Consider the following 27484-nt stretch of genomic DNA (forward strand, 5'->3'; position numbering starts at 1 on the left):
TGGCATTCCCTGCCCCACAGCCCAGAGACTGCACGTGGTCTTGAGGGCTCGGTGCCTCATATGAGGGATACAGTTCCCAGAATGAAACCACTGCCTTCCAGCCCGCCCCTTCCTCTGGCCCACAATCATGGGCTACAGACCTTTCAGGATCATCGTGCTCATCCCAGTCTGAAGCATTATACTTTGCCAACATCCCCAGTTAGGAGACCTCTAGCTTTTACTTGGATGCCTCCAGTGACAGAGAGCTCCCTCCCTCAAGATGTAACAGATTCTGTGTAGGGACACTCCTAACATTGTATTCAGCATGAACACACTTCCCTACTTTCCATCGTTTATAAATCGTCTTCTTATCACTGTTATTAACAACAGTACCTGCCACTCATATAATTATATATTGTCTTATTTTATCTTTATAGCCCTATAAGGTAGGCACTAATGTTAGACCCATTTCATGGATGACGAAATAGAGGTTCAGAAGGGTTAAGTAACTGGCCCAGTCACCCAGCAAGTAAGTGTCAGCACTGTTAACCACAATACTGTATTACGTGGGTTCATCCCCCAGGCCTGCTTCTGCCCTCAGGAGCCACTTGGAGCAAGAAAACATTGCTTTCCTAGTACCACCTGCAAATCCCTGGGCCTCTGGTCTGACCTTGCAGAGCAAGGACACTCATTCTCCAACTCTCCACCTCTGGGCAAAACCCTCCCATGGAGGCCAGCACACCTCTCACTGAGGATATTAGAAGGAAGGGCAGGGCACAGCCCATTAAAGAAACAGTCTCTCCCACTCTCCAAGTGACCTCCCCCGCCACCTAGCCTAAAAGGATTCTTACCCCTACGCAGACCATCCTCATCACACCCTCACTGTTCTCAGCAGAATGGGAACCCCCAGGACCCTGGGTCTGGTCCAGCCTCCACACCCTTAGGCCTCTCCCCAGGAAAGGGTTAAAGGATCTGTCTTTCCCCATCCCAGTAAACTGTTTAGGACAAAGAAGCCAGAACCAAGCCCTGTCCTACCTAATCCAAGAAATAAGTTTCTAAATTTCTTTGTGACTGTGGATCTCATCAGCCCCCCAAGGGGTCAGGGTGGAACCTCCCCAGAGATTGTCCTTGTCCCATTGCGTGCATCCCACCCAGGCCTTGACAGGCAGCTCTCATCCAGGTCTGGGCTCCTCCTGGGCCACAGAGACTCTCCTCCTAGACAGAGAAGACAGGAAAGCAGGCTTGGTCACCAGACCAGGAGGCAAGATGGGCTCGGTTCCTTCCCCTCAGACCTCGGTTTCCCTGTCTGCACAATGAGAGGTTTGGCCCAAGTTCCCTTGAATCTCTGCCCTGGCCAGGAAACCAGGCACCACACAGCGTAGACAGGCTGGCAGCGAGAACTTTCTGGCTTTCTGCCTCTTCACTAAAGTACTCCCGTCTCTCAATTTATAGAATGTTTATATTTCTGAAAAGTGGTGGCTAATTTTAAAGTGCTAAAATCAAATCAAATTTCTGTATAAAAAATCAAGAAAAAAAGGAGAAATAAATTCTGGTAGGATGGAAAATAAATGTCAGTCATATTGAATTTCTACCTATACCTTATTCTTTTACAAACGTTAAATAGGAAACATGTACTAGAAAGTTTCTTCACACAGTAAAACTAAAACAAAGAATCGTTGATTACATCCAATTGAGCCACATACCCATAGGCCCTTGTCCAATTTCCCCATATGGAAATTCTCCAGTGCACAAATCTGACCACTCTCCACTGGGCTAAACTCCCTTTAATGTGGCTGTTTCTGAAGTGCCTTCCCTGGGAGGTGTGTGGCTGAATGGTGGTGAGGGTGGAAGATGGGAAGGACTGTGGATTCTCCAACATGACATCGTTTTGGTTGCAAAGGTAACACATTTGGCCTACCTCTTCATCCAGAGGCCTCCAGGCCATGTTAACACGTTTTCCAGCATGGGTTCCGTCAGGGGAAGCCCCCAAGTTCAGGTGTAAGCCCAGGACACCCAAAGAAGACATGGTCACATGGCAACTAGGGAGGTGAGTGCTGGCTTAGAAATCACCTTGTGTCCTGCTGTGAACCACAACTGAACAAGTTCAGCGGGTCACCCACAGCTGTCTACTATCAGGATAAGGTCCCAAATATTATAGCAGGTAATTGAGGCCAAATTATTTTGAAATCAGTATGTATGTGTACATTCGTACATAAAAGTACATCTATTCCCAAACTGCATGTATGTGCATGTAAACTGGGAGGCGAGGGTACCTGGAGCCAACAAAGAGATCTCCAGGGGGAGTACAGAAGAGATCTCCAAGGACTGGGAGACGTGTGGGACACGGGCAGGGCTCTATCTGTGCCAGGTACAGAGTCAATGAGCAAGGACCTGGCCTGGGGTCCAGACAGTTGCAAGTGGCTTGGCTCTCAGGGGACAGCTGCAGGCCCTGGGAAAGGGGGATCCTGAGTCCCCTTGCTTGCTGCTGCTTGGACCACCCTACCTTTGCCAAATGCCCAGAAGGTCCATTTCAAGACAGTAGCTCCAGTGAAGCCAGCTGAGGGGTGGGCCAGACTGCCTCTCCTTTCTCCTTCCAAGGCCGCCCTATCTGGGGCCTCCCCAGAGGAGAAAGTGGCAGAGCAGGCCACCTCTTAGCCAATCATCCCACCACCTCCCAAGGAGAGTGTATTTTTGGGCCTGAACTTGTTCTGGAACTTCTATCACAAGGGCTTTACTTCCACGGACACCCCTTGATGCTGTCTCAGGTTCTGGGCCTCCAGCAAATCCAGCTTGAAACTGTTCCACTGTAGGAAACAAAAGAAAACCCAGCAACTGGATGCTGGAGTGATACACACAAGGATCAGAAATGGCTTCCACCAGATTCTTCAATGGGTGGCCGCTTCCCCTCAACAGGGCCACCTGCATCTGCATGCACTGTTCCCAGCCACTGCCAGCCACACTCCTTGGCTAGACCACATGGGCTGCTACAACCCAGAAACCTCGACCACAGGTGGCTCCTTCCCTTCCCCCACTGCCCTGCTCACCTAACCCTAGCACTTGGCTCCAGTTATTATTAAATTTTATCAGGACCTCCAAGATATGATCCTTACTTCCTCACTTCCGTTCTCACCACCTTGGACATCTAGGCCTAGTTGCACAATAATTCTCTTGCAAACACTCATACTCTCTCACCCTCTTTCCCTCCATTCTGCTGTCCCAGGAAAGCTACTCCACCCTGGTTCAGCCCAACCATCCACCTACTCCATGCGTGCACACAGGTGCCTACTGGTCTCACTTAAAATCAGCAGCTCATCTCACGTGAGCATGAAGCTGAGGTTCTGCTGCACTTCCCTGTTAAGACTAACAGCTTAACATTCTGTGTCCCAGCTCTCCCAAATGGCTCAGACCCCCAACACTGCCTCACCCCCAGTCTCATACTCCAAGGCTCCCACTACCCTGTTGTGCCAGTGCCAGTGTCCTCCCACAGCTGGGCCCCCTCTCCTCTTCTGTGGCTGGATGTGCCCCCCCTCCACTCTGTGCTCAGGATCACCTCTCTGTCACCTCCTCAAGGACTCAGCTCCTGCAGTTAGCACCCCCTTTCCAGCTCCATCACGCTTTCCTTTCTACAAGATCATTACTATCCGCATCCAAGCACACTCGAGTGTCCCCCATCTTTGAAACTCCCTACCTCCCATCCCTGCCCAACCACTGCCCGTGTCACTGCTTCCCTCCACAGCAGAAAGTGTTGTCTACACTCACCGCCTCCATGCCCCCTGGCTTCTCCTCTACCCACCCCAAGTGGCCTTCTAGAGCCACCACTTCCTGGAAACTGCTCACCTGTGACTACCACATGGCCATGGCCAGCAATCACTTCTTTGTCCTGGTCTCACACAGCTCCTGCAATCATCAGCTCTCCCTGGCACGTCCCCAGGTCCATGGCTTTAGGTACTGCATGGCTGCAAATGACTTCCAGTTTACATCCCCAGCCCTGGCTCCTCCTGGAATTCCTTTATGATTATCCAACAGCCTCCTGGATAGAGACTGGATCTCCACTGGGCATCTCAAACTTCGGAGCAGAACTCTAAGTTTGACTTCCAGACCCACTCCTCCCCTTGTCTTCCCCATCTCAGTAAATGACACTGCCTTTTTCCCAGTTGCTCTACCCCAAAATCAAGGAGGAGGGACAGGCTCAGTGATCTAGGTCTTTTCAAGTCCCCCAACCCTGGCAGGTCCATCAGTCAGTTCAGCTGAAAGCAACACCCTACATAACCTGCAGTGGCCAGAACCTCTAACGGGTCATCCGGGGCTGTTGTCTCTGATTCATGGCAGGTAGGAGAGGCAGCCCCACCCCTCACACCCCCACACCCTGGAACCACGGCTCCTGCAGGGACTCTTCAGAGTGACCCAGATCTCTTCCTCCCTCAACATGTCCTTAAGTGTTTATGAAGCACATACTGCTTGCTGAGCTTGATCGGGGTGAGGTTGGGGTGCAAAAAGACATGAGAGACCAGCCTCTCCTCGCCTGATAAGGGACTTGTATCTGGAGTATGTAAAGAACTCTCACAACACAATCACTAAAAAACAACCCAGTTTTAAAGTGGGAAAAGGATCTGAACAGACATTTCTCCAAGAAAGATCTACAAACAGCAGTAAGCACATGAAAAGATGTTCAATATCATCAGTCATCAGGGAAAGGCAAATCCAAACCACAAAGAAATAGGATGGCTTGAATCAGAAAGTCAGATAACCAGTGTTGGCAAGGACGTGGAGAAACTGGAACCCTCATACATTGGTGGTAATGTAAAATAGCACAGCCACTTTGAAAACAGTCTGGCAATACTCCTCCAGTGATTAAACAGCATTACCACATGATCCAGCTATTCCACTTCCAAAGTGTAAGCACCCAAGAGAAATAAAACACATGCCCACGCAAAAAAAAAGTTGTTCATAACATTATTCCTAGTAGTCAAAAGATGGAAACGAGTCAAATGCCCGTCAATGGATAAATGGACACACTATATATATGTATATATATAGCCATACAATGAAATGTTATTTTGCCATAGAAAGGAATGAAGTACTGATATATGCTACAAGATGGATGAACCTTGAAAATATGCCAAGTAGAAAGAAGCCAGATGCAAAAGGTCACATATTACATGATTCTGTTTGTATGAAGTGTCTTCATACAAATAGAATAGGCAGATCCGCAGAGACAGAAAGTAGATTCGTCACTGCCAGCGGCTGGGGTAATGTCGGATTGGGGGTGAATAGCTAAAGGCCACATAGTCTCTTTGTTAGGCGATGAAAATGGTCTACAGTTGACTGCAGTGATGATTGCAGATATCTGTCAATATAATTTTTAAAACCACTGAATTGCATATGTTAAATGGGTGAATTGCATGATATGTGAATTATATCTCAATAAAGCTATTAATTAAAAAGATAACATGGATGAACGGAGGCGAGAAACATGCACAGAGATGATACGCAGGCACAGAGAGGACACACAAAGGGGTGACTCACACAGACGACAAACACTCCAGCAGACATTCATGCAGAGACGACACGCATGTGGCACGCAGACTGCCTGCTACCACGGAAGCGGGAGTCAGTGAGGCTGGGATGAAAGCCTGCCGACGCTGAGATTTCATCTAATTCAAACCTGATGTGGAAGCCTCAAGCCACAGGAGCTCTACTGGAGGCTGGGGCTGCCAAGTCCTCGGCCCAAGCCAAAGAAAGTCTGAAAGCTGATTCAGACTGAGCTGCAGCCTTGGGGACAGGCAGGAAGAAGGAGCTCTTGGAGGATGGGGCTGAAAGCTGCCAGGCTTGTCCACAACTGGCACGCTCTGCCACGTACATCTGCACGGCGCCCCATACCAGCAGCATCAGTGCTGCCACAACAAGCCAAAGGCTCAAAGAAACACCAGGAAGCAGAGAGCCTCCGCCAGCTGGAGACAGTTATCTGGGATGACCACTTGGCCACAGTTCCCAAGGTCATGACTTCTGCAGGCCCCACACCCTGGGAGATGCTGGGTGAAAGGCTACTGAGGTCTTGCTGAGCTCAGTGCATTTGCAGCAAAAGTCTTTCTCAGGGGAGAAGCAATGTGGTGGGTAAATGCAGAGATCCTAGAGCCAGAGAGTTCCTGAGTTCAAATGCTGGCTCTACCACTCTCAGATCATGTAATGTTGGAACACTTACTTAACATCCTTGTGCTTCAGGATTATAACCACAACCATCTTGTAGGGCTGTTCTGAGAAAGCAATATACCTAAGTCACCTAGGATGGTCCCAAGCATGCCACGAGGGCCATGTTAGTGTTTGCATCTGCGGCCATGATTCTCATGATCACCATTGTCACTCTGAAATATGCCTGGAAGCCCCAGTGGCTCAGGAAGGGAACCCACAGGATCAGTGCTGGGGTTGACATTCTGGAACCACAGGAGGGTTTGTATGTAGCTCCTGGCTCTGCAATGGCCTGGCTTTGACATGCTGATACAGTTTGGATGTTTATCCCCTCCAAATCTCATGTTGAAACGTGATTTCCAGTGTTAGAGGTGGGTCCTGGTGGGAGGTGATTGGGGGCAGATCCCTCATGAATGGTTAAGCACCATCTCTTTGGTGGTGAGTTCTCGTTCAGTTCACACGAGATCTAGTTGCATAAAGTGTGTGGCACCTCCCCCACATGTGGCATGCCAGTTCCTCTTCCCTCCCACCATGACTGCAAACTTCCTGAGGCTCTCACCAGAAGCAGGTGCTGGAGCCATGCTTGTACAGCCTGCAGAATCATGAGCCAACTAAAATTCTTCTTTATAAATTGCCCAGCCCCAGATATTTCCTTATAGCAACATAAAAATGGACTACCACACATGCCCAGATCTCCTGCCTGTAAGTGGAAAGAAGTCCTCAAGAAAAAAAGAATACCAGTGGTGAACGTCCTAAGGGGAAAAGTCCTTACCACCCAAAAAGGGACTGGTAGAGGATGATGTTAGAGGTGAAAAAGAAGACCTGCAGACAAAAGGTTGGGCAGAAACATACCCATCTGTTAGGGAATTGTCTCTAGGCAATGAGATGGTAGGCAGTTTCTTTCTCTTTAAACTTTTAGGTATTTTCTGACTTTTCTATGATGTCCTTATCTCAAAAGGCACACCTATTCTGCACAGAGTGTGTGCCTACCACAATGAACACAGAATCAACTCCCATTCCCTAAACAAAGTTTAAAAAAGGGGAAACAAACATAATGTATCCCTCCTTTTCTGGCATTCAACTTCCCTGCAAAGTAGTGTAGAGGCTTCGCTGGGGAGGGAAACACTTGGGGTTCCATCCCAGCAGGGTCCTTCCCAGCTGAGCGGCACCAGCCCTCTCTCAGCCTCAGATTCCACATCTGAAACCAAAGAGTGGATGAGAAGATGAAATAAGGCATGGGAAATGGCCCTCCTGGAGCCGGGTTCACAGCAAGTGGTGGTCTTTTCCTTTCCTTCCCTCCTCCGCCTGACTCTTCTGGTCCTGAAAGACCTGACCCCAGCTACTGACCTGACACACAGTAGGCTTTCCAGGAGACAACAGCAGCCGTTCTTAACCCTAGACAGTCATTAAAATCACCTGGGGGAATTTACAAAACTACAGTGACCTCCCAGGCCAATGAAATCAACACTCGATGAGTGGGGCTCAGGAGTCAGTGCATTCTGGAAGCTGCTGGGTATTCAGACATGCATCCAGGGCTGAGAAACACTCATCCAAACCCTGGAGGCTTCCAAACAGTGGAATGGCATGAAAAGCGACATTTAAGTGGTCATGCGTGTTTCATAAAGAGAGCAAGAGCAGCACAGGTGTGTTCATCGTAACACCAGAAATGGGCAAGTAAGAGAAGAAATGAGCGTACAATAAGTACGTTCCTTGAGAGGGGGCCGGGGGAGTCCAGTGGGCTGGGTTACTGCACACCTCTTACTTCATGACCAAGGGCCATCTAGACCACAAGTGATCCAGGGTGGGGGAAGCCTGGGAGGTAGAGGGAGCAGCTGTGACCTGCTGAGTGGCCAAGGACCAGTCAATGCCGTCACAGCCATCCAAGCTGGGGGTCCATAGTGCAGAGAGTGAGGACAATTATTAGTAGTCCCTCTGTGCTGATGTTGATGATGAAGGTGATGACTAGCTCTGTCCTCTGGCACCTTGGAGAACAGAGTTGCTCAGATCATGAGAACCTTGAAGTTCTGTTTTTTGTTTTTTGTTTTTGTTTTTGTTTTAACAGGGTCTCATTCTGTCCCCAGACTGGAGTGCAGTGGCACGATCTCTGCTCACTGCAACCTCTGCCTCCCAGGTTCAAGCGACTCTCCCACCTCAGTTTCCCGAGTAGCTGGGACTACAGGCGCACATCCACACCCAGCTAATTTTTTGTATTTTTAGCAGACGCGGGGTTTCACCATGTTGGCCATGACCAACTGAACTCCTGACCTCAAGGGATCCGCCCACCTTGGCCTCCCAAAGTGCTAGGATTACAGGCGTGACCCACCGTGCCCGACCAAAAGCTTGAAGTTCTTAAAGGAGGAGTAGTCACTTTTTATTTCTACTCCTGTTCCCCTGCCAACAGGCAGATGTCCTGGCCCAGAGGCAGGACTTGTAGGTGCTCAGAGACTGCCTTCTGCTGCAAACCCCTTACTCTGGAGCCCATCCAGACTCAGAGCAGACCTTGCCAGGCCGGCAGCCACCCTCAGATTCCATTCCCCAGTGCCCAGGAGCCACACGGCTCTGAGGCTTCCCTCTCTGTCACCACCATAGCCCACCAAGCTCGGCGAAGGAGCTCTGCCTGGCCGCTGCTTGGCCCTGAGTGCTGGCAGCAGCCATGGCTCCGGGATGAGGAGACAGGAAGCAGCCCTCAAGTGCCAGCAGGCGGTGTGGCTGCCAGGCCCTGAGTGGAGGAACAGCACCCTGCATGGAGGCCTTGCAGTTTGAACCCTGCTGCTCAGACGCACACCAACTGATAGTGAGCAGCACCAGGAAAGGTGCTACACCCTTGGCAGTGGAAAGCAGGCCCAAGAGAGGGCCCGACAGGTCACTGTCCCAGCCAGGCCTCCCCTCTGAATGAGCCCTACAGCAGCCTGGCCCAGGGGGTCGCTGACTAGTTTTAAACCATGTCTGCCACGTGAGACCATGCACGTAAATGTTTATCACTGCATCTGATACACAGCCTGGTCTGTAGTGAGCCACTGATGAGGGGCTTGGCAGCGGCCGAGAGACAGGTTCCCTCCAGAATGCAGGTGAGCACGGGAGAATGCCAGGCTAGCTCTAGCCCCACGAGTGACTCCTAATGACACAATGATCCTCCAGGTATCACTGGCCAGTCTCCTCTGCAAAGGGTGGAAGGAGCAGATGAAGCACAATTGGCCAGAAGACCCCAGACAGGTGGTGTGGTCCTGTACTTAACCCAGGGACCAGCACCACTAGCACAGGTTCCAGATTTGGCCGCACTCTGACGGTTCACCTGCCAGGCACTAGCAGCACAAATGCCCACACTGCAGCCACCAGACCCCCTCTCCAGACCCCCTCCCTTCGCATGTTCACCTACGTCTCTGTAACTTGCTTCTCCTAAACCCTTGCCTGCAATAGCACATATTCACTCATTCATTCATCAGATGATGACTGAGAAGCCCCTGATCTAGGTGCTGGGGATGCAGACAAAAATTCCTCTTTGCATGGAGCTAACATTCTATAGCAGGGTGGAGACAGGCGATAAATAACTAGAAATATGTGACATACCAAGTGGAAGGAGCCATGGAGAAGAGAAAGGATTGGAGCTTGAAACTGTGAATACGGTTGCCAGGGAGGATGTCCGAAGGTGACATTCGAGTGAAAGCCTGAGGGGTCTGAGGGGCAGGCCCTGGCAGTCCCTGGGGAGGAATGTTCCCTTCAGGGAGGGCAGTGAGGAGAAGCAATGGCGGCCCAGGGACTGGTTGGCTTCTCCCTGAGGAGTGCCGCGAACCACGGAGGACTCGGATTGTAACAGGACTGCCCGGGCCGCTGTTGGCGAACAGACTGCAGGGGCAAGGGAGTGCAGGGAAGAGAATGCCACCATCTGGGAGAGACAGGAGGTGGCTCACACTGCCCCAGTGGTGGTTATTCTTATTATGCTGTGTGTTTCCCTTTTAGAATTACCAGCAACAAAAATCCCCACACTGGAGCCACACAGGACAGGTTCTGTACCAGAGCCACAGTTCCCACGGGCCTCCGTGCCTTCGCCCCTGCTGTGCACCCCACTGGGAATGCCCCCTTCACCCAGCTCAAAGGCCACCCCATCACTGCTCCCTCCTCTGTGCTCCATGGCAGTGGCTCTTGGCAGGTGCTCTGTCCCTGTCCCAGTATTTTTTTCCCGCTTCTAGACATGAGCTTCAGGGGGATGAACCGGTTGATGCTGTGCAACTGACTCTGGAATGAAACCATGCTAAACAAGCATCCTTTGGGTCAGGCCTTAAATCAAACTCCCTTGGGTATACCACCCTTGTGAGAGGTCCACTTCCCCAAAATTGTGGCCGTGGATTAGGGGACGGCATATTTTACCTTGCATCTCCCTATGCAGGGACTATGAATTATGAAGTGATATCTCAAAGGCACAATGCACCCAGGCCAGCAGTAGGCCAGGCTGTGGAACACAGGCCTCTTCGAACTGGAGGAGCTAACTCTGAGTGTGGACCCCTGCCAGCCTTGAGGGGTGGATGTGAACCTCTGCCTGGGGGGTGAGTGTGGCTTGGAGGGGAAAGTGACAGGCTGTTTCTGGACAGATCAAAGGTGTAAATATGTGGCTGGCTTAAAAGCAAAGGCTGACAAAGGCCTTCAGCCACCCATTGGGAATAGAGTTTGCATTCAGACCAACCTGGTTCTAACAAACGATCTCACCTCCAGACATTTCTCTAAAAAGGGGCCTGTTCTACTGCCCCATCAGCCGTGTTACTGAAAGCAGAAGAAAATTAGACTGCAGGGTTTTTAAATGTTCCATGACGAGTAATGTGTACATAACAGCAGCCCTCTCCCCCTCCAATATGTTGAAAATGGATAAAACAGCAGCACTGGTGGCTTGAGTCTGAGAAACACCAGAAGGTTCCGTTCAAGCATCAAATCCCACTAACTGGGCCATTGACGTCTGTTTTTCTTAGTTGGCCTCCCAGTTTCAGGGAAGACAATGACATGAGAAGTTGAGCGGCCCTCCCCGTCACAGTGGGAGCCTCATAAACACCTCTACGCAGTACTCCCGGCCCCTTCACCCCCACCACCATTAGACCAATCACTTTTAGCATTCATCATGCTGAAGCTGTTGCCACAGCTACCGTATCAGGGGACAGCACACAGTTTACGACTTTGAGTCTCTGTTCACATACACTTGGTCTTTCCACTGACAGGAGAGGCTGCCTGGAACTGCTGGAGGAACATTGCCTGGGAGGAATGAACCTTGGTCCTTGTGCGCCCTGACACCTGACACTCACCTGCTACTCCATGACCCTGGATCTCCTCCCCAACTTGAGCCTCGGCTTCCTCTGCTGGAAAATGAAGAGGGAGCTAGAAGCCCCCAAAGCCTCTTCCAGCCACAGCTGTCTCCAACTCAGGCCAAAGTCACGGTGAATGGTGGAAATTATGCTGAGCTGGAATCCATGCAGGTTTTCATAACACAAGGGTATCTGCAAGCGCCTGAGCTTATGTTGACAGGGACCTCCTTAGTGTTGCTAAGGATGAAGCAGCAGGTAAATGTTACCACTGTTGTTGTTTTTAGGGCTTTGAAAGCAGTGCAAGACCCACATGCTGAACATGGAATGCTGGGCCTGGTGGATGGTTTGGGAACTTTCCATTGCAGTGCCTGGGAATGTGGAATCTCCTGGACCCTCACTGAGAGCCCACCCTGGGCCTGTACCACCCTGGGGCTGGGAGGCAGATGCAGAGGCAAGCACAGCCATCACTCTCACCAGCCTGCTGAACAGCCCCCAGCCGCCTTCCCCCCAGCCAGTGCCTGAAGACACAGAGGAAGAAAAATAAAACCAGCCCTTGCTGGAATGGGAGGCCGGCTCTGCTCCGGAGGAGCCGCAGTGAGGTGATGTCTGGCTTTTATTCCATATCATAAATAAGTTATTAATCCAAGGCAGACAGTGAGGCATGGTTATGAGGAGACAAGGGAGGTAAAACTGCAAGATCAGACTGGCTGGAGGACTGGAAAACCACCCAGGACCCAGGACCCAGGCCCTGGGCCTCCACTCAGACAGACAGCAGCCCAGACAGGAGAGGGCCTCTGGAAAGCAGGGGGAAGAGCCCTGGCATGGGCGCCCAGAGAGCTGGAGACACACCTGCTGTGGATCCTGCCTCAGTTTCCTTATTTATTCTAAGACATTAGCAATAAGAAGAAATGCTAACTTTTATTGTTCCAGGAACTGTGGCAGCACTTTAAGTGCATAATTTCTGACCTACAAAACTACAAGGTAAGGACACCCACTTTACAGATACATAAACCGAGGCTTAGAGATGTCAAATCACTTGCCTAGGGGCAATGTGGAAGAATGTTTGCAAAGATGGCTGCATTCGGTCCTCTTGTTTCTGTGCACAGTCTCTTTACAATGAGACTTTACCACTCCTTCCCTCAAATGGAAGAGTCCATTTCCCCACTCTTGGAAAATGTTGTCCAGCTTTATGGCTTGCATTGACCAGCAGAATGTGCAGAAGTGACCTTATGCCATGATATGGTTTGGATCTGCGTCCCCACCAAATCTCATTTCAAATTGTAATCCCTAATGTTGGAGGTGGGGCCTGCTAGGGGGTGACAGAATCACAGAGTCAGTTTCCCATGAATGGTTTAGCACCATCTTCTTGGCGCTGTTACTGTGACAGTGAGTGAGATCTGGTTGTTTAAAAGTGTGTAGCATCCCCCTCCTTTCTGTCTTCCTCCCGCCATGTGAGATACTTCGCTCGCCTTTGCCTTCTGCTGTGATTGGAAGCTTCCTGAGGCCTCCCCAGAAGCGGAAGCCACTATGCTTCCTGTACAACCTGCAGAACTGTGAGCTGATTAAACCTTTTTTCTTTCTAAATTACCCAGCCCCAGTTATTTCTTTTTTTTTTTTTTTTTTTTGAGATGGAGTCTCGCCCAGGCTGGAGTGCAGTGGCACAATCTCGGCTCACTGCAAGCTCCGCCTCCCGGGTTCACGCCATTCTCCTGCCTCAGCCTCCCGAGTAGCTGGGACTACAGGCGCCTGCCGCCACGCCCGGCTAATTTTTTGTATTTTTAGTAGAGACGGCGTTTCACCGTGTTAGCCAGGATGGTCTCGATCTCCTGACCTCATGATCCACCCACCTCAGCCTCCTAAAGTGCTGGGATTACAGGTGTGAGCCACCGCACCCGGCCCCAGTTATTTCTTTATAGCAGTGCAAGAATGAACTACTACATGCAACTCCCAAGGCTAGGCCTCAAGGGGTCTTCCAGCTTCCACCTTCCCCCTCTTGGAATGCTACCCTGAGACTGCCTACTGGAGGATGACTGGCCACAGAGAGAACTGAGGCCGCCCGGCCAACAGCCAGCACCATGCTGGTCATGTAAAAGAAGCCAGCTTGGGCCTTCCAGCCCAGCTCACCCTTCAGCGGAGCACAGCCAAGTGAACAGGGCTGGGAGCAGGCAGGGGAGGATCCTCCCAGCCCACCCACAGAGCTGTGAGGAAGGACACAATGTTGTTTTCAGTTCCAAGTTTTAGACTGTTTTGTTACACAAGAATGAGAACTGATAGTTACTCAGTTTCCCCACCCTGCCTTTTTCCCCAGGAGAGCCTGTGCTGCCCGCCTCCTGAGATTTGGCTGGGATCAAGACACTCCCATGCATACCACAGTCCCTCTGTGTCCTCCAGGCCCTCACATTGCCACAATCAGGAAGCAGTGACTTCCTCTCTCCGCACTGAAGACCCACAGTCACCCTGGCAGGCGGGTCAGGAGAAGCCCCCTTTCTCTCCAAAGAGTCCCTTTCTTGTTTCGTGTGCTGCAAACATGAATTGCCAAGAGGTACCCAGTATTTCCCAGTAAACTGGGTTATCTAAGTGGCAAACATGAGAAACCAGCTCGCACTCTCAGAGAGGGTGTGCACCCTGAAGACAGAGACTTGCTCACGAAGGGAGTGCTGAGGGCGGGGAGGTTAAACGGGTTTCCCCTGCACGCCTGGTCGGCCCACGGAGAGTGACTGCGTGAGCACGTGCAGGGGGGTGTGAGGCCCGAGGAGAGTGACCACGGAGAGTGACTGCGTGAGCACGTGCAGGGGGGTGTGAGGCCCGAGGAGAGTGACCACGGAGAGTGACTGCGTGAGCACGTGCAGGGGGGTGTGAGGCCCGAGGAGAGTGACCACGGAGAGTGACTGTGTGAGCACATGCAGGGGGGTGTGAGGCCCGGGGACAGCGTGCCACAGCAGCCCTACAGGGCCTGCCAGGGCACAGGAGGGCAAATGGCAGTGTGCGTGCCTCAGCGGTCACCACCTCTGGCCTAGGAGCAGATGGCCAGACAGCCACGGAGAGGATGACAGATGCTGTCCCCTCATCTAACTGGGGTTAAAAACACAAAAACAGGAGTTTATGCCTCCTCACCCAGACAGTTGTCCAGCAGACCCGGTGCTGGGTCACGAGGACACACAGGTGACCACACTCTGCCCTGCGCCTCTGGGAATTACAAGTGGAAATGTTCAGGGCCAGCAGCAAACTGAGGGAGAAGCAAGGTGCACCCTGAGAAAACTAACAGGCTTGAGGCCAGGACCAGCACCCCACTTCAGTGTGTGCCCCACTGAAAACTCAGAGACACCTCTGGGAGTGGAAGCCAGAAAATGGGATACTCTTTTTTTTTTTTTTTGGAGACGGAGTCTCGCTCTGTCGCCCAGGCTGGAGTGCAGTGGCTTGATCTTGGCTCACTGCAAGCTCCGCCTCCTGGGTTCACAGCATTCTCCTGCCTCAGCCTCCTGAGAGCTGGGACTACAGGCGCCCACCACCATGCCCGGCTAATGTTTTTGTATTTTTAGTAGAGACGGGGTTTCACCGTGTTCGGCAGGATGGTAAATGGGGTGCTCTTGACTTCTTTCCTGCCGCCATCCCCTCAGACCTGGTAGACTCAACCAACCAATAATCCACACCATGTAATAGCAACAGCTGAGTGTACTGGGGACTGCACTATGCCCTTTACACACATGACAACTCTATGAAGTGATTACTATTATGATCCCCACTTTACAGATGAGAAAACCGAACCACACAGAGGTGAGCTAACTGCCCAGGGTCACCGCATATAACAGGCAGAGCTGAGATTTCAGTCCAGGCGGTCTGGTTCCAGGGTCACACTCACCCCAGCACATGCTGCTGAGCTCACAAGCAACCCAAGGCCTCCAGCTAACCGCCTTGCTGGGTTTGGTTCATACAATGGCTTAAGAATTTGAACACTTATTAAAAAGTAAAGTAAACCTAAAAATCCATATTTCCCATTTCTCCTAAAATACTCAAAGCTCTTACAATATCAGAGTGGCACAGGAGTGGGCAGCTCCTCTCCCGTCTGCCATAATCCCACCACCCCTATGACTACCCGGTCCTCTTCTCTTTCTTCTGTTACCTACTTACTCCTGGTGCATCTGAAATTTCCACCTCCTGCCCCTCCAACCCAGGGGCCCAGCCTTATGCTCGATGCTCCAGGAAATGCACACATTTAACACAGTCTCTGATTTCTAGGAACTGGTAGTCGAAATGGGCGATACATCAAGTGAGGGGACAGGGAAGGTATGAACAGCACAGCAAAGGCAGGGGGCTGAAAAGTGAGGCGAGAGCAGGCCAGCCTGGGCAGGGCAGGGGTGGGGACAGTAGTCTATAAGCTGGAGCCCATAAGGCTAGAGAGGCAGGTCAGCAAGGCAGCAAGGCCTGCACCAACGTGGGGTCAGACACGTTGCTCTGGTACCCCCTGCCCCTCCCAGGGTCTTTAGGCACACACGTGTGAGGGCAGGAGGTCTGCAGGTCAAGATGTAAGGGGACAAGCCTGCTGGGTGTCTCGGAGGGGATCGGTCACAGTGAGACTCCAAGCCTCCACACTCCACACCTCCAAAACAAGCTGGAATGTGGAGCCTGACTGTGGCTTCCCAAGGCGCCCCCAGGACGCCTACTTACTCATCCAGCCAGTCAAGAGCAGCCCCCGGGGCAAGGACAGCTGTTTGGCACAGGAGACCAGAAAGCCACAGACAAGTCTGCTGTGCACCAGCATCGAGTTGGAAGGATGAGTGGCTTTCTCAAACACTGATGTGACTCCTGTTTACAAACCTCCATGGCTCCCCTTGATGGCAAGAAAAAGGCCAAGCTCCATGGTGAGGTTGACATTTTCCAATTACATTTTCACCACTCCCCATCTCCCATGGAGGTCTGAAATGACCTGCCATTTCCTGAATCCTGCGGAGACACAGGATTTCCTTCCCTACAGAATGACTGCAATTCTCACTCCGTGGCTTTGAAAACTCCTACTGATCCTTTAAAACCCAGCCCAAATGTCCCCTACCCTGGAAGCCTTCCCTGAGCACCCCTCCTCCTCAGTACTCACCTCCAAGCCACCCCTGGTATGCACTATGCTTCCCTGTATTCCCACAAATCACCGAAGCTTAGTATGGTCTGTGTTGCTTTTTACTGTCTACTGCGCAGTTCAGCCTCCCCTTTAAACCATGGGCTCCTGGAGTACAGGGGCAGAGGGTGAGTTTCATCCCTGCATCCCCAGGACCTGGCCAAGGGGATAACACCAGTGTTATATATATTTTTATGATATATATTATATCAATGATATAATATATCATTGCAGTAAAGGACTCTGATGGTATTTGTAATATTTATCATTATTAATAGTTACTGTTACAAAGTAATCATGATTGGCCAGGTGCAGTGGCTCACGCCTGTAATCCCAGCACTTTGGGAGGCTGAGGCAGGTGGAACAGCCGAGGCTGAGGTCAGGATTTTGAGACCAGTGGGGCCAACATGGTGAAACTCTGACTGTACTAAAAATAAAAAAATTAGCTGGGCACGGTGGTGCACACCTGTAGTCCCAACTGCTCAGGAGGCGGAGACAGGAGAATCACTTGAACCCAGGAGGCGGAGGTTGCAGACTTTTATCCATTTTTTAAGGCCCTGCCATAAACCACGTCCTGCACTTTGCGTTATCTCATTTAATCCTCTGAACAACCCCATAGACAACTGTTCCTCTGCCCTTCCTACAGATGAGGAATTTAAGCACAGCGAGATGAAGACGCTCACCCGAGGTCTCACAGCTGGTCCGTGCTGTAGTGAGCACATCCTGCTCCTTCCCCCAACCTAGACTATTTCCTTGGAACTACGAACACCACCTTTCATGGGGCCCTTCCATAAGCCAGGTGCTCTTAGTAACAGGTTTATTTATTTTATTTTTTTATTTTTTTTACTTTTTGAGACAGAGTTTCGCTCTTGTTGCCTAGGCTGGAATGCAATGGCGCAATCTTGGCTCACTGCAACCTCCGCCTCAAGCAATTCTCCCGCCTCAGCCTCCTGAGTAGCTGGGGTTACAGATATCCCCACCACACCCGGTTAATTTTGTATTTTTAGTGGAGGCGGGGTTTCTCCATGTTGGCCAGGCTGGTCTCAAACTCCCGACCTCAGGTGATCCACCCGCCTCAGCCTCCCAAAGTGCTGGGATTACAGGCATAAGCCACTGCACCCAGCCAGTAATAGGTTTGTTGAGATATAACATATCATATAATTCACCCACTTAAAGTGCATATTGTAATTGTTTTTAGTATATTCACAGAATTGTGTAACCACTGCCATCATTTTGGAATATTTTCAGCCTCCCATAAAGAGGCCCCTTACCCTGAAGTTCTCAACTCCCCCAGCCCCACCCTATATTACATTGTAGTCCCATTTTAAAGACAAAAGGGAGGTGCTCAAAGAGCTTCTGTGACGTGTTCAGTGGTGAGCAGCTGGGCTGGGATGCAGCCTCCCCCATCCCTCCCAAAGCCGTCTGCCAGGGTCTACTCCGTATAACCCATCAAAAATGCAAGATCTGCAGAGAGTGGAAAACAGAACCAGATGGTGACAAATCTTACACGTGTGGCTGCTTCCACGCCAGGCCCTGACTCACAGAGGCACTGAAGGCAAAGGGGGAAACACGCTGCAGCCAAGCCCCCATCACCCCGTCACAGGGCATCAGGCCCCAGGACCTAGGGAGGCAGAGATGGCCGTAGGAGAAGCAACCCTTCAGGAGGCTGGTGGCCTGGATTCTAGATGGGCAGAGTGAGCATGCAGCTCCGCTTAGAAGCAGGGACCCCACTCTGCCGACCCCATCCTTGCATGCCACAACTTCTCCAGGATCCACAAAGAACTGGTCCCCACCCCATGTTCCTCCCAGGTGCAGAGTGTTAGTGGCTCTGAAGAGTGGCCCATCAGGTCACTGCTGATACCTGGACACATTCCCAGTCTGGGACTCTCAAGTCTAACAACATCCCAAGCTCGCTGCTCCCAACCCCAGAGGAAGCACTTTGCAGGCAGGACCAGGCCCCGCCCCCACATCCCTTATTTCCTGTCCCTGAATATCCTCAGGACTGGCTGGGTCATTCTTTCTGCCGGTCAGGAGCCTGGCACTATCTTTCATGTTTACAATGTCTGAACAGTCTTGAGCAATTGCTGCCTCCTCCGGGGAGCCTTCCTAGGTGCCCTAACCAAACTAAACGGGTCCTTCTCCTGCTGCCTCTCACTGGATTCTCAAGTTTGCTTTTATATCTGGGTCCCCATTAGCCTACGAACTCCTCCAGGGCAAGGGCCCTGCTTTTTCATTCCTGAATCTTTCTCTTTCCCCTCCCACAGCTAGGACACACAGAAGGCCCTCCAGAACAGCGGGTGAGAAGTAAGATGAAGTATCCCATACCCCACTGTTAGGCATGAATTAACCGCAATGCAGGAGGGAGCCGTCAACTACAGGTTTACAGGGGCCTGGGGCCTGGTTCCAAACTCCAGCAAGGTCAGCCCCATGCCACAAAGCAGCAATGCCAGAGCTGGAATGGGTCTGAGCTTACTCATTCCAGCTTCCTTAATGCACCAAGGTGGCAACTGAGGCCCAGAGAAGGGGCCAGCTTGCTCAGAAACACAAAGCCACATCTCTCAACTCCCAGCCCAGCCTCTTCAAGAGAGCAAGCCGCCACATCCCTGTCCCACCCCCCCTTCCATCCTACCCTTCCTTCAAGGTAAGACCAAGCCCCCTGCCCAGTGTGTCTTCCAGTGTCCACTCCCAGCCCCACCTAACAGGGTTCTCCTTCCTCTGTCCAACCACCACCAGCCTGTTCAAGCTCTTCCCCTTGCCCAGGGGGCCCTCCCCACCCTCTGGCCCCAGCAAACTTCTACTCATCCTTCAAGGCCCAGTTCAGATGTCACCTTCTCTGACATTAAAGAAAACAATCACTCTCATTTACTGAGCACCCATCCCCACTGTGTTCTAGAAAACCAGGTGAATGTTGCAACTACTGGTAGGTTTCCCCCTGCATGGCACCCAAGTTCCTCGAGGACAGGGACCTGACTCTTTGCAAAGCAGGAGTAATAACAATATCTGCAAACACACTTCACAAGATTGAAGGAAGCAAAAGAGGTTTGTAAACTGTAAAGTCCTGTGCTAATGGAAGCTATCTGTTCTTCGTATCTCTGCCTATGACTCAGTTTCCTCATCTACAGATGGATGGAGTTAATAAAAGCACATACACACATGCATGCTGTGTCTGGGCCACAGGAAGGACTGGTTACTGTTGCTGTCATTATCTGTGTCACTTTCTTTTTTTATGATCTCCCTGTGGACCTTGTCCATGGTCAGCACTCAGTACATATTTTTTGAAATGAATGACTTTGGCATTTGAGATGTTAGAGAATATGGGATTAAAATCCAGAGACCTTGTAAAGATGCAGAGTTCAATCTTATCAGAAATGCTACACCACGGTCTTTGAGTCCAAAGGTGAGCTCAGCTGGGTCACTGGGACACAGCCCCTTGCTGTCATGGGACACAGAGCAGTTTCCTGGAGTGGGCGGAAAGTCAAGGAATCCCAGCCTGGGGTGACCTCTGTGCTGGCAGCCCCAGTGGAAGGCAGTCAGGGAGTACCACTCCCAGGGCCTGGAGGGGGAGGCGTCCAGATACTGGACTGGAGGACTGGCCTCTGGAAACAGCCAGGGTACATGTTGTGGTCCAGCCTGAAGCTCAGCCCAGTAAAGTCCATTTCTGCCCCTCGCCAAGGGGTGGGGGACCCAGGAAAGTCACTTCCTGGAGCCTCAGTTCTGTACCAGCTACAGAGCAAGCCTCTAGAAGCCTGTACCTGGACAGTCTCTGAGACCCGATCCCGCTTCAGCAAATGCCACACAGAATTGATTCCCATCTTCCAGGGAACATCAAGTATAGCCCCTCTTTGGACAAATGAGAAGAGTAAAGCTCAGAAATGGGGGTGACTTGCCCAAGGTCACACAGCTAAGGAGAACATTTACTCAGAGGCCACCGAAAATCAGCAACACCCTCTGAGGAATGTCCAGCCCCAGGCCCACCGAACAGCCCCACCTCCACCATCTGCCAGCCCACAAAACCAGAGCATGATGACTTGTCACCATATACGCTACACCATGCAGCATGTGCTCGTGCTTCAGGAGTGCTAGCCCAGGGCCCTTCATGGCCCTGATCCCTGTGGCACCTAGCGGTCAGTTACTACTTGTCAACAGGCTGCTGAGCTGGTTCAATGACAAGGGAGGTTTTCAGGATGCAAAGGGGGCGGGCAGTTACTTATTGTCGGTGGCGGTCATCCTTAGTTTAGGTTCTCAGCATGTATAAGCAGCTCCTCTGTGCCTCACTTCAGGAGGGCAGTCAGAGAAGCAGGAGCCCCAGCCCCGTCACTGAGGAGCTTACGGCCCACCTGTGTGATGACCTTAGAAGGAATTCACCATCTAATTCAGTTCAACTGCAGGCTTGCACCAGCACTTTCTGTCTCTCTATCTGCATGGATACTGTATCCCTGGATGATTCCTGACATCACTTGGGATTCTCAACCAAAACTTGTGGCCATGGCATAGCTCTAGCCAGCGGAGTGACCAAGGGTCCCTGTGGCACAGAGCCACAGAGCCAAAGTGGGCTGGCAGCGGAGGCTTAGCCCGGACACCTGACAAGGCCTTAGGCTCCCTCAGCTGCCCTGACAATCTGCTTTCTCAAAGTCCGCTCTCAGGAACTTTTGCATCAGTTCACCTGCAGAGTTTGGTGTCGATCAGATCCTGGTCCCTCCCCCGAGAGGCAGATTCTGCACCCCTGACAAGGTGCTCAGGTGATTCTACCGCATGCTCAACTATGAAAACCAACTACCATGTAGATAAGCCCTCTCCATGAAGGCCCTATCACCTTCAATGGGGTGAAAATTGATTTTGGGGAAGGCAAAAACATATAAAGCCCAGATAGATATACAGTGTATAAACAGATCTTCAGTATATCTGTGGTATTAAAATTGCGTGAGGAAAGCCAGGCACAGTGACATGGACCTATAGCCCCAGCTCCTGGGATGCGGAGGCAGGAGGATGGCTGGAGGCCGGGAGTTCAAGTCTGCATTACCTTGTGTTTGTGCCTGTGAATAGCCACTGCACTCCAGCCTGGGCAACATAGTGAAAATCCACCACTAAAAAAACAAAACAAACAAACAACAACAACAAAAAATACCCACCTCATCCTGAGGTGGACTGATGATTGGGGGGAAATGTCTAAAACATTTAGGGGTACATCATGATAAAAGATGGAAAGCGCTGGTTTAGACAGAGGCAGCCACGAAATCAGCAGGTAAGACTTCTCCTACACATGGGACGATGGTGACAAATTCTCCCCGCCCTGTCAGTGAGGAAGGAACCCACAAGCCCCCCCCATCTCAAATGTTCCCGGTCTCAAAGCTGGAGGGCAGAGGAGCAAGCAGGCCTCTTCCTGGGACCCACCAGCTCACATCTGGTGTCTCTGGGGCAGGGAAGAGCCGCCGAACAGGACCCTGAGGCTGCTGTGCCAGCTCACAAGGGCCTGCACACTGAGGAGGAGCAGCGAGGGGAACGAGAGCCAGCCCCAGGTGGGGGCAAGAAAGACAGCCCACCCCATGGCTTTCTGGTTTGCAATGTGGAGCCAACCAGCAGAGGCGCCCCAGACTCTGGGAAGCAGTGTGGAAGCAGTGAGGGTCCTAGGAGAGGGGCCACGCAGAGCAGCCAGGAAAGAGCAGGCTGGCTCTGGGAGGAGAGACAGGGAGGAGAAGAGGACGGACATGACATCACAATGTTATTGGACATAATAGCAGCCACTAACTGTGCCCGCACCATGAGCCAGGCAGGGGCAGCCCCCAGTGCACTGCCCGGTTAGGCGGGCCACATCCTTAACACCCGCGGGTCAGCTCCAGGAGAGCAGAAGCCACGTCTGCCTCAGGCACCACTGTACCCCCAGCACCTAGAACAGTAAATGTGTGCAAAATAAACAAGGGAAAGAACCACAGAGAGGTGAACTCATCCAAATCCTCACAGCTAGGCAGCGGCTCAGCCACAATTCCAACCCTAGCAGTCAGACTCCAGAGCCTGGCTTCCTCACCCCGGTGTTTCTCTACACTCAGAGATACCAGCCAGACAGCCTGTGATCCAGGGGGGTCCATGGAGGGTGACGGGAGAAAAAGCCACGGGGTGGGCATGATAAAGGCACCATCCCAACTCGGCCACTTCACACCTGGCAGAGCGTGAACCTAGTGGCCCGTGGGGGCAGGCGGCACTCCCTCAGGAAGGCAGCACCACCCCTGCCTTGGCCCAGACTGCAAAACATGCCCATAGCAATCTTAAAACCACGTGAGCGGGGCACGGGAGGGGGAGGATGCAACTTAATGGAAGTCTCATCCCTTACCAATCCGTCACAGTTGCTGATGGCAACAGCTGCCCCAGGCATTCCAGTGACACCTCCAGTGTACACACACTCCTGCCGTAAGGGCTGCCGGAACAGTTCCCGAAAATCCTCCTGCCACTCCACTGAAGCTCCTGGCACTATCAACCTCCGATTGGGCCACAGGCGCAGGTGCAGTTCCTTCCCGAAAACAGTGACATTGAAGTAGAGGGAGTGGCGCCCCGCCCTGCCATGCCACAGGGTCCCTCCTGGGTGCAGAGGGCTGCGAGCCACCCGGAGGTGCCTGGAGTGTCGTGGTAGTGTGGGTGGCGTGTCCACTACCATGCTCTCTGCAGAGGCTGCTGCTGGGCCAGACACCACGTGGGAGAGGAAGTGTCCCCGAAAGTCTGTGCTGCAGGGCACTGTCACACCATAGTCACTGAGCTTTCCAGAGAGGTGCAGCTCTGTCGGGGGTAAACAAAGAGTCACTTCAATGCAGTCAGTGCAGAGGTAAGGAGAAGTCGGAAATCCCACTAGGGCAGAGAGGGATAGGAACCCTGAGTGTCACCCTTAGATGGCCCTGTTAGCCCAAGTTCACCCATTTTCCATCCATTGCTTCCTGAGCTCCAGGATTCCTACACTTGGATGAAGGATGTGCAGGTACTTTGTGGAAATATCACTCCCTGTAGCCCCCAGGTCCTTTTTAAACTTAGCAGAAGAAAGCAAATGATACCAGACAGCGCCTGGTCACTAGCGACAAGACTTCCAACCTTGGGCTCTGCCCAGAAAAGGACTAAAATTCCCCAAAAGCCAACAGGGCAAATAAAGGGAAGGGCAGATCTGCCCAAACTCCACAGCGTGCTGAAGTCACCACCCCAGGCTGGGGTAGGGCCCTCCTCCCCAAGCTTCCAAGAACGCAGCTGGCAAAACAAACACACCTAGAAACCCAGGGGACCATGGGCGCGTGTCAAGGAGAAGGTGGGGCTGCAGAGGGGAGGGAGGGAATGCCCAGTTCTCTATTTTTCCAAGGTTAGAAAGAAAACTTTTTAAAGCAGGACAGAAGCCGCTGAGATTTCTGTATGGCCGAGCCCCAAACTGGATAAATATAGATCTTCAAAAATAAAAGGATATACAGGGGATGACCTGCCCACTTGGGCTGAATTAACTGTGAGGTCATGGCCCCATGCTCCAGGCCACATGCCAGCAGGCCCATCCTCACACAGCTCTCCTTGAGCCCAGCCAGGCTGGGCAGGAATGACAGCTCCCTGGCTTCCAGGCCTGGTGATTCATGAATGCGAGTTTGGGAGGAATTTTCATTTCCACACGGCTCTACCTCTGGTCTCCCCAGTTCACGTCACTGATAAAACATAGAAAGTGGTGTTTCCTGAAAATCCCCCATGCCCACAGTTCTAGTTTCATGCCCATTATAGCAGAGGACCCCCAAGACTGCTGCAAGAGGGGACCCACTCTGGCACATGAACAAGGCTCACAGAAAAGGAGGCACCCTGCTGGAAATGACGGGAGACTCCTCCCCATGTTCAGAGCCACCAGGAGGGTACCCCACGCTGCAGGGCAGGAGTGGAGTGTATCTGGTCTGTATGCAAGAGGCCTGTGTCCGCAGCGTCTGACAATGCTAGGTTGGGGGCAGTGGAAGGATGTGTGTTTCTGTGCAGGAGCATGACTGCCCTGTACGCTCTGCAGTAGGAAGCAATCACCTGTTAGCCTTATTCTGGGTATGTAACAGTCACACACACACACACACACACACACACCTTGCACCCATGCTCACACAAGTTGGAGACAGAGAAGACACTGAACGAGAAAGACACACAGGACAAACAAACTGGGAAAGGGGGGAAAGAAGAAACACAGAGAGACAAGGAGACAGACACGCTGCTCCTAAGAAGAGACTCGATGATCCCAAATTCTCTCCTGGGGTCTCTGTCTACTTCTAGTGCTAGAAATGGAGAGAAATCACTGGACAGTGCTGTGGCACAGGGGAAGAAAAGAGAGCAAATCAGCCCAGAGTGTGCACACTGCCTCCCACCCGCGGGAACCCTGGCAACCTTGGGCCACCCTGACCGCGAGCACCCCGGACCCCACGGGCCCCCGCGCGCCCAACCCGCACGCACCTGGGGTCCGGCTGCCCGCGGCGGCGCAGAGCGCACAGTGCAAAAGCAGCAGGCAAGACAGCAGCGCGCGGAGTGGAGCCATGTGGCCGCGCTGAGAAGCGGGCTGGGCAAGCGCCCAAGCCCGAAGTCCCAGGCTGAGGGCGGCGAGGCTAGGGTGCGCCCCGGGCTGTCGGAGCACAGGCCGGCTCCCGCCGCCGCCGCCGCCGCTGCCGCCTCCCCGCCTAGCAGCCTCCCTCCCGCCGGTTCCGGGTCCCCTGCGCGGCGCCGCCGCCTGGACCGCTGGCTCCGGGAGCGCGAGGCTGCAAGCTGGAGAGCGGAGCCGCTGACGCGCCAGCGCCCCCGGTGCCAACTGCCGGTGGGTCGGTCAGCCTGCCCGCGCAGTGATGCTCCGGGACTCCGCGGGAGCCGGGCGAGGGGGCGGCGGGGCGGGCCGGGGGTGGGCACACCGGGCGGGGCGGGGCCGGGCGCGGGTCGGAGCTGGGGCGCCGGGCGCCCGGGGGCGGGGCGCGCGACTGGGGAGTGCAGCTGCCTGTGGCCGGGGATCGGAAGTGCCACGCGGAGCCAGAGCAGGGGCTCCTGGCGCACGGAGCGATTGTCCCCTCATACGCCTGGGCTCCCGGAGTGGTGGCCCGAATCCGCTTTCTATGGCTGCTCCGCCCCCTTTATTGGCCGCAGGGCCTGCTCTCTGTTTCTGTTCCAGATCCAGGAGGCTAAAGGGGTGTCCGGCTGCATTTGGGGGTGTGGTGGACAGTGAGCCTCCCGGTGGAGGGAGCCTCCCTCTTTCTTTCACTATGGTCTTGATGCTCTCACTAACCATCGACCCCTTGGATCTACCCGTTTTCCAGACACCAGGCCAGGGTGCACCACTAACCTGTGGTCCTAGCCAAGAGCAGGGCTGAGCCTGTGAGGAGAGAACCCTGGCTTCAGAGTCAGACAGCCCTGATTGAAATCCTAGCTCTGAACCGCAGTTGCCTCATCTGTGAAATGGGTGTTAACTATGGCACATAATAGATGCTCAGTAAGTGATAACTGTCCTCCACTTCTATCCCTGATGCCAGTAGCAACTGTGGCATCCCAAGGTGGAAAGAACTAAGAGTCAGAGATGAGCGCTTGATGCTGGTCTTGCAATGGTGTTGAGACCAGGTCAGGAGTCAGTACAAACAACCCAACAGAAGATCCATGCTCTTGCTTTACTCTGTAAATATGTACCTAATAACTTGCAAATAAACCATATTTCAAGCAATCCAGGGGTGGGAGTTGTGGAAGGAGATTTTTTTTTTTTTTTGTAATAACCATGGAATAAAGAATCTTGGAAATGATGCAAAGATTTTGGAGGACTGGTGAATTTAAGAAGCAGGTTCAGAAAGCTAAAGTATATTATCTTCCAAGCATTCCAAGCTACATCAGAGCATCCAGTTATTTGGAAATGCCACAACCAAATTGATCTACATTAAATTCGGGAAGAATAGAGTTCCTCTTTCTCCTCTTTCTGGTCTTTTAAGATGTGTGTTGGCTGGGTGCAGTGGCTCAGGCCTGTAGTCCCAACACTTTGGGAGGCTGAGGTGGAAGGATTGCTTGAGCCTGAGAGGTTGAGGCTGCAGGGAGCTGAGATCACACCACTGTACCCCAACCTGGGTGACAGAGCAATACTCTGTCTCAAAAAAAAAAAAAAAAAAAAGACATGCAAAGTCAAGATCCAGACAGGATTCTGTGTGTGAGGACTGACGGAGCAAGAAAGTTAGAGGGTGTGTGTGTGAGAGAGAGAGAGAGAGAAAAGGGAGAGAGAGATAGAAAAAAGAGAGAAAGAAAAGAGAGAGAGAGAGGAGAGGCTGGGAGATGACCAGGCTGGAGCTTCACAGCTCTGGCCCTCTGCAAACCCAAGCCCACCAAATGATCTCAGGATAAAATGGCTTCCCTTCTCAGGGTCTCAGTTTTCCAAGGGGCAGAGTGGGGACCCTGTGGGACAGAAGGAAAAAGTCATGGAATAAAGATTGCCCCTTTTCTGCTGTGGGGCCATCTCAGAGAGACTCCCCTAGAAAACTCAGGGGCCTCAACTCCATTCCACCCCTTTCTTCCTGCCTCAAGGAGAGCAAGTCAAGAGGGGCAGGTCACAGCTGGGGCCCCAGCAGCCTGCCTCACCAGCCGTGGGCTGCGGCCTTCCCTGGAGACAGCCTTGGCAAGCAGAGAGCAAAACCTCTCCCTGTTTCTTTACCCCCACCCCCTTCCCTGGGGCTACAATGGTTGCTTTTATTGGCAAGTATTGTGTGTCCAAGCTCTCTTCCACTGAGGAAGGCTTTGTTAGGAAAAGGGGACGTGGGAGCATACCTCAGAGTCTGGGCCAGAAGGTGGGGAGAGGGCAAGGCGGCCCCAGATTTGGAGGTGAACGGGGCCAAAGAAAGAAATCCCCAGGTGAAAGCTGGGGATCCTCCTAGGAAGTCAAGGTCCGGGTTTCCCAGTGTCTTCCTTGAGTCTTCCCACGGGAGAGAATGGCTTG

The 27484-nt window shown here is 52.4% G+C and overlaps 1 protein-coding gene across 4 annotated transcripts in view; it reads right to left on the reverse strand.

The window, feature by feature from the left end:
- Positions 1-25387, reverse strand: part of ADAMTS14 (ADAM metallopeptidase with thrombospondin type 1 motif 14) — an 87278-nt gene extending 61891 nt beyond the window's left edge. For all 4 annotated transcript variants that reach the window (XM_007963156.3, XM_038009105.2, XM_038009104.2 and 1 more), the window contains exons 1-2: positions 24991-25387; positions 22883-23322 (exon numbers count right to left, since the gene is read on the reverse strand). In XM_007963156.3, coding sequence (XP_007961347.2) covers positions 22883-23322; positions 24991-25072 — 522 coding nt within the window. In that variant the 5' untranslated portion in view covers positions 25073-25387. The remainder of the gene's footprint in view (positions 1-22882; positions 23323-24990) is intronic.
- Positions 25388-27484: the final 2097 nt, after the last annotated feature.

Source organism: Chlorocebus sabaeus, chromosome 9, assembly GCF_047675955.1.
Source record: "Chlorocebus sabaeus isolate Y175 chromosome 9, mChlSab1.0.hap1, whole genome shotgun sequence".
NCBI classification, from domain to species: domain Eukaryota; kingdom Metazoa; phylum Chordata; class Mammalia; order Primates; family Cercopithecidae; genus Chlorocebus; species Chlorocebus sabaeus.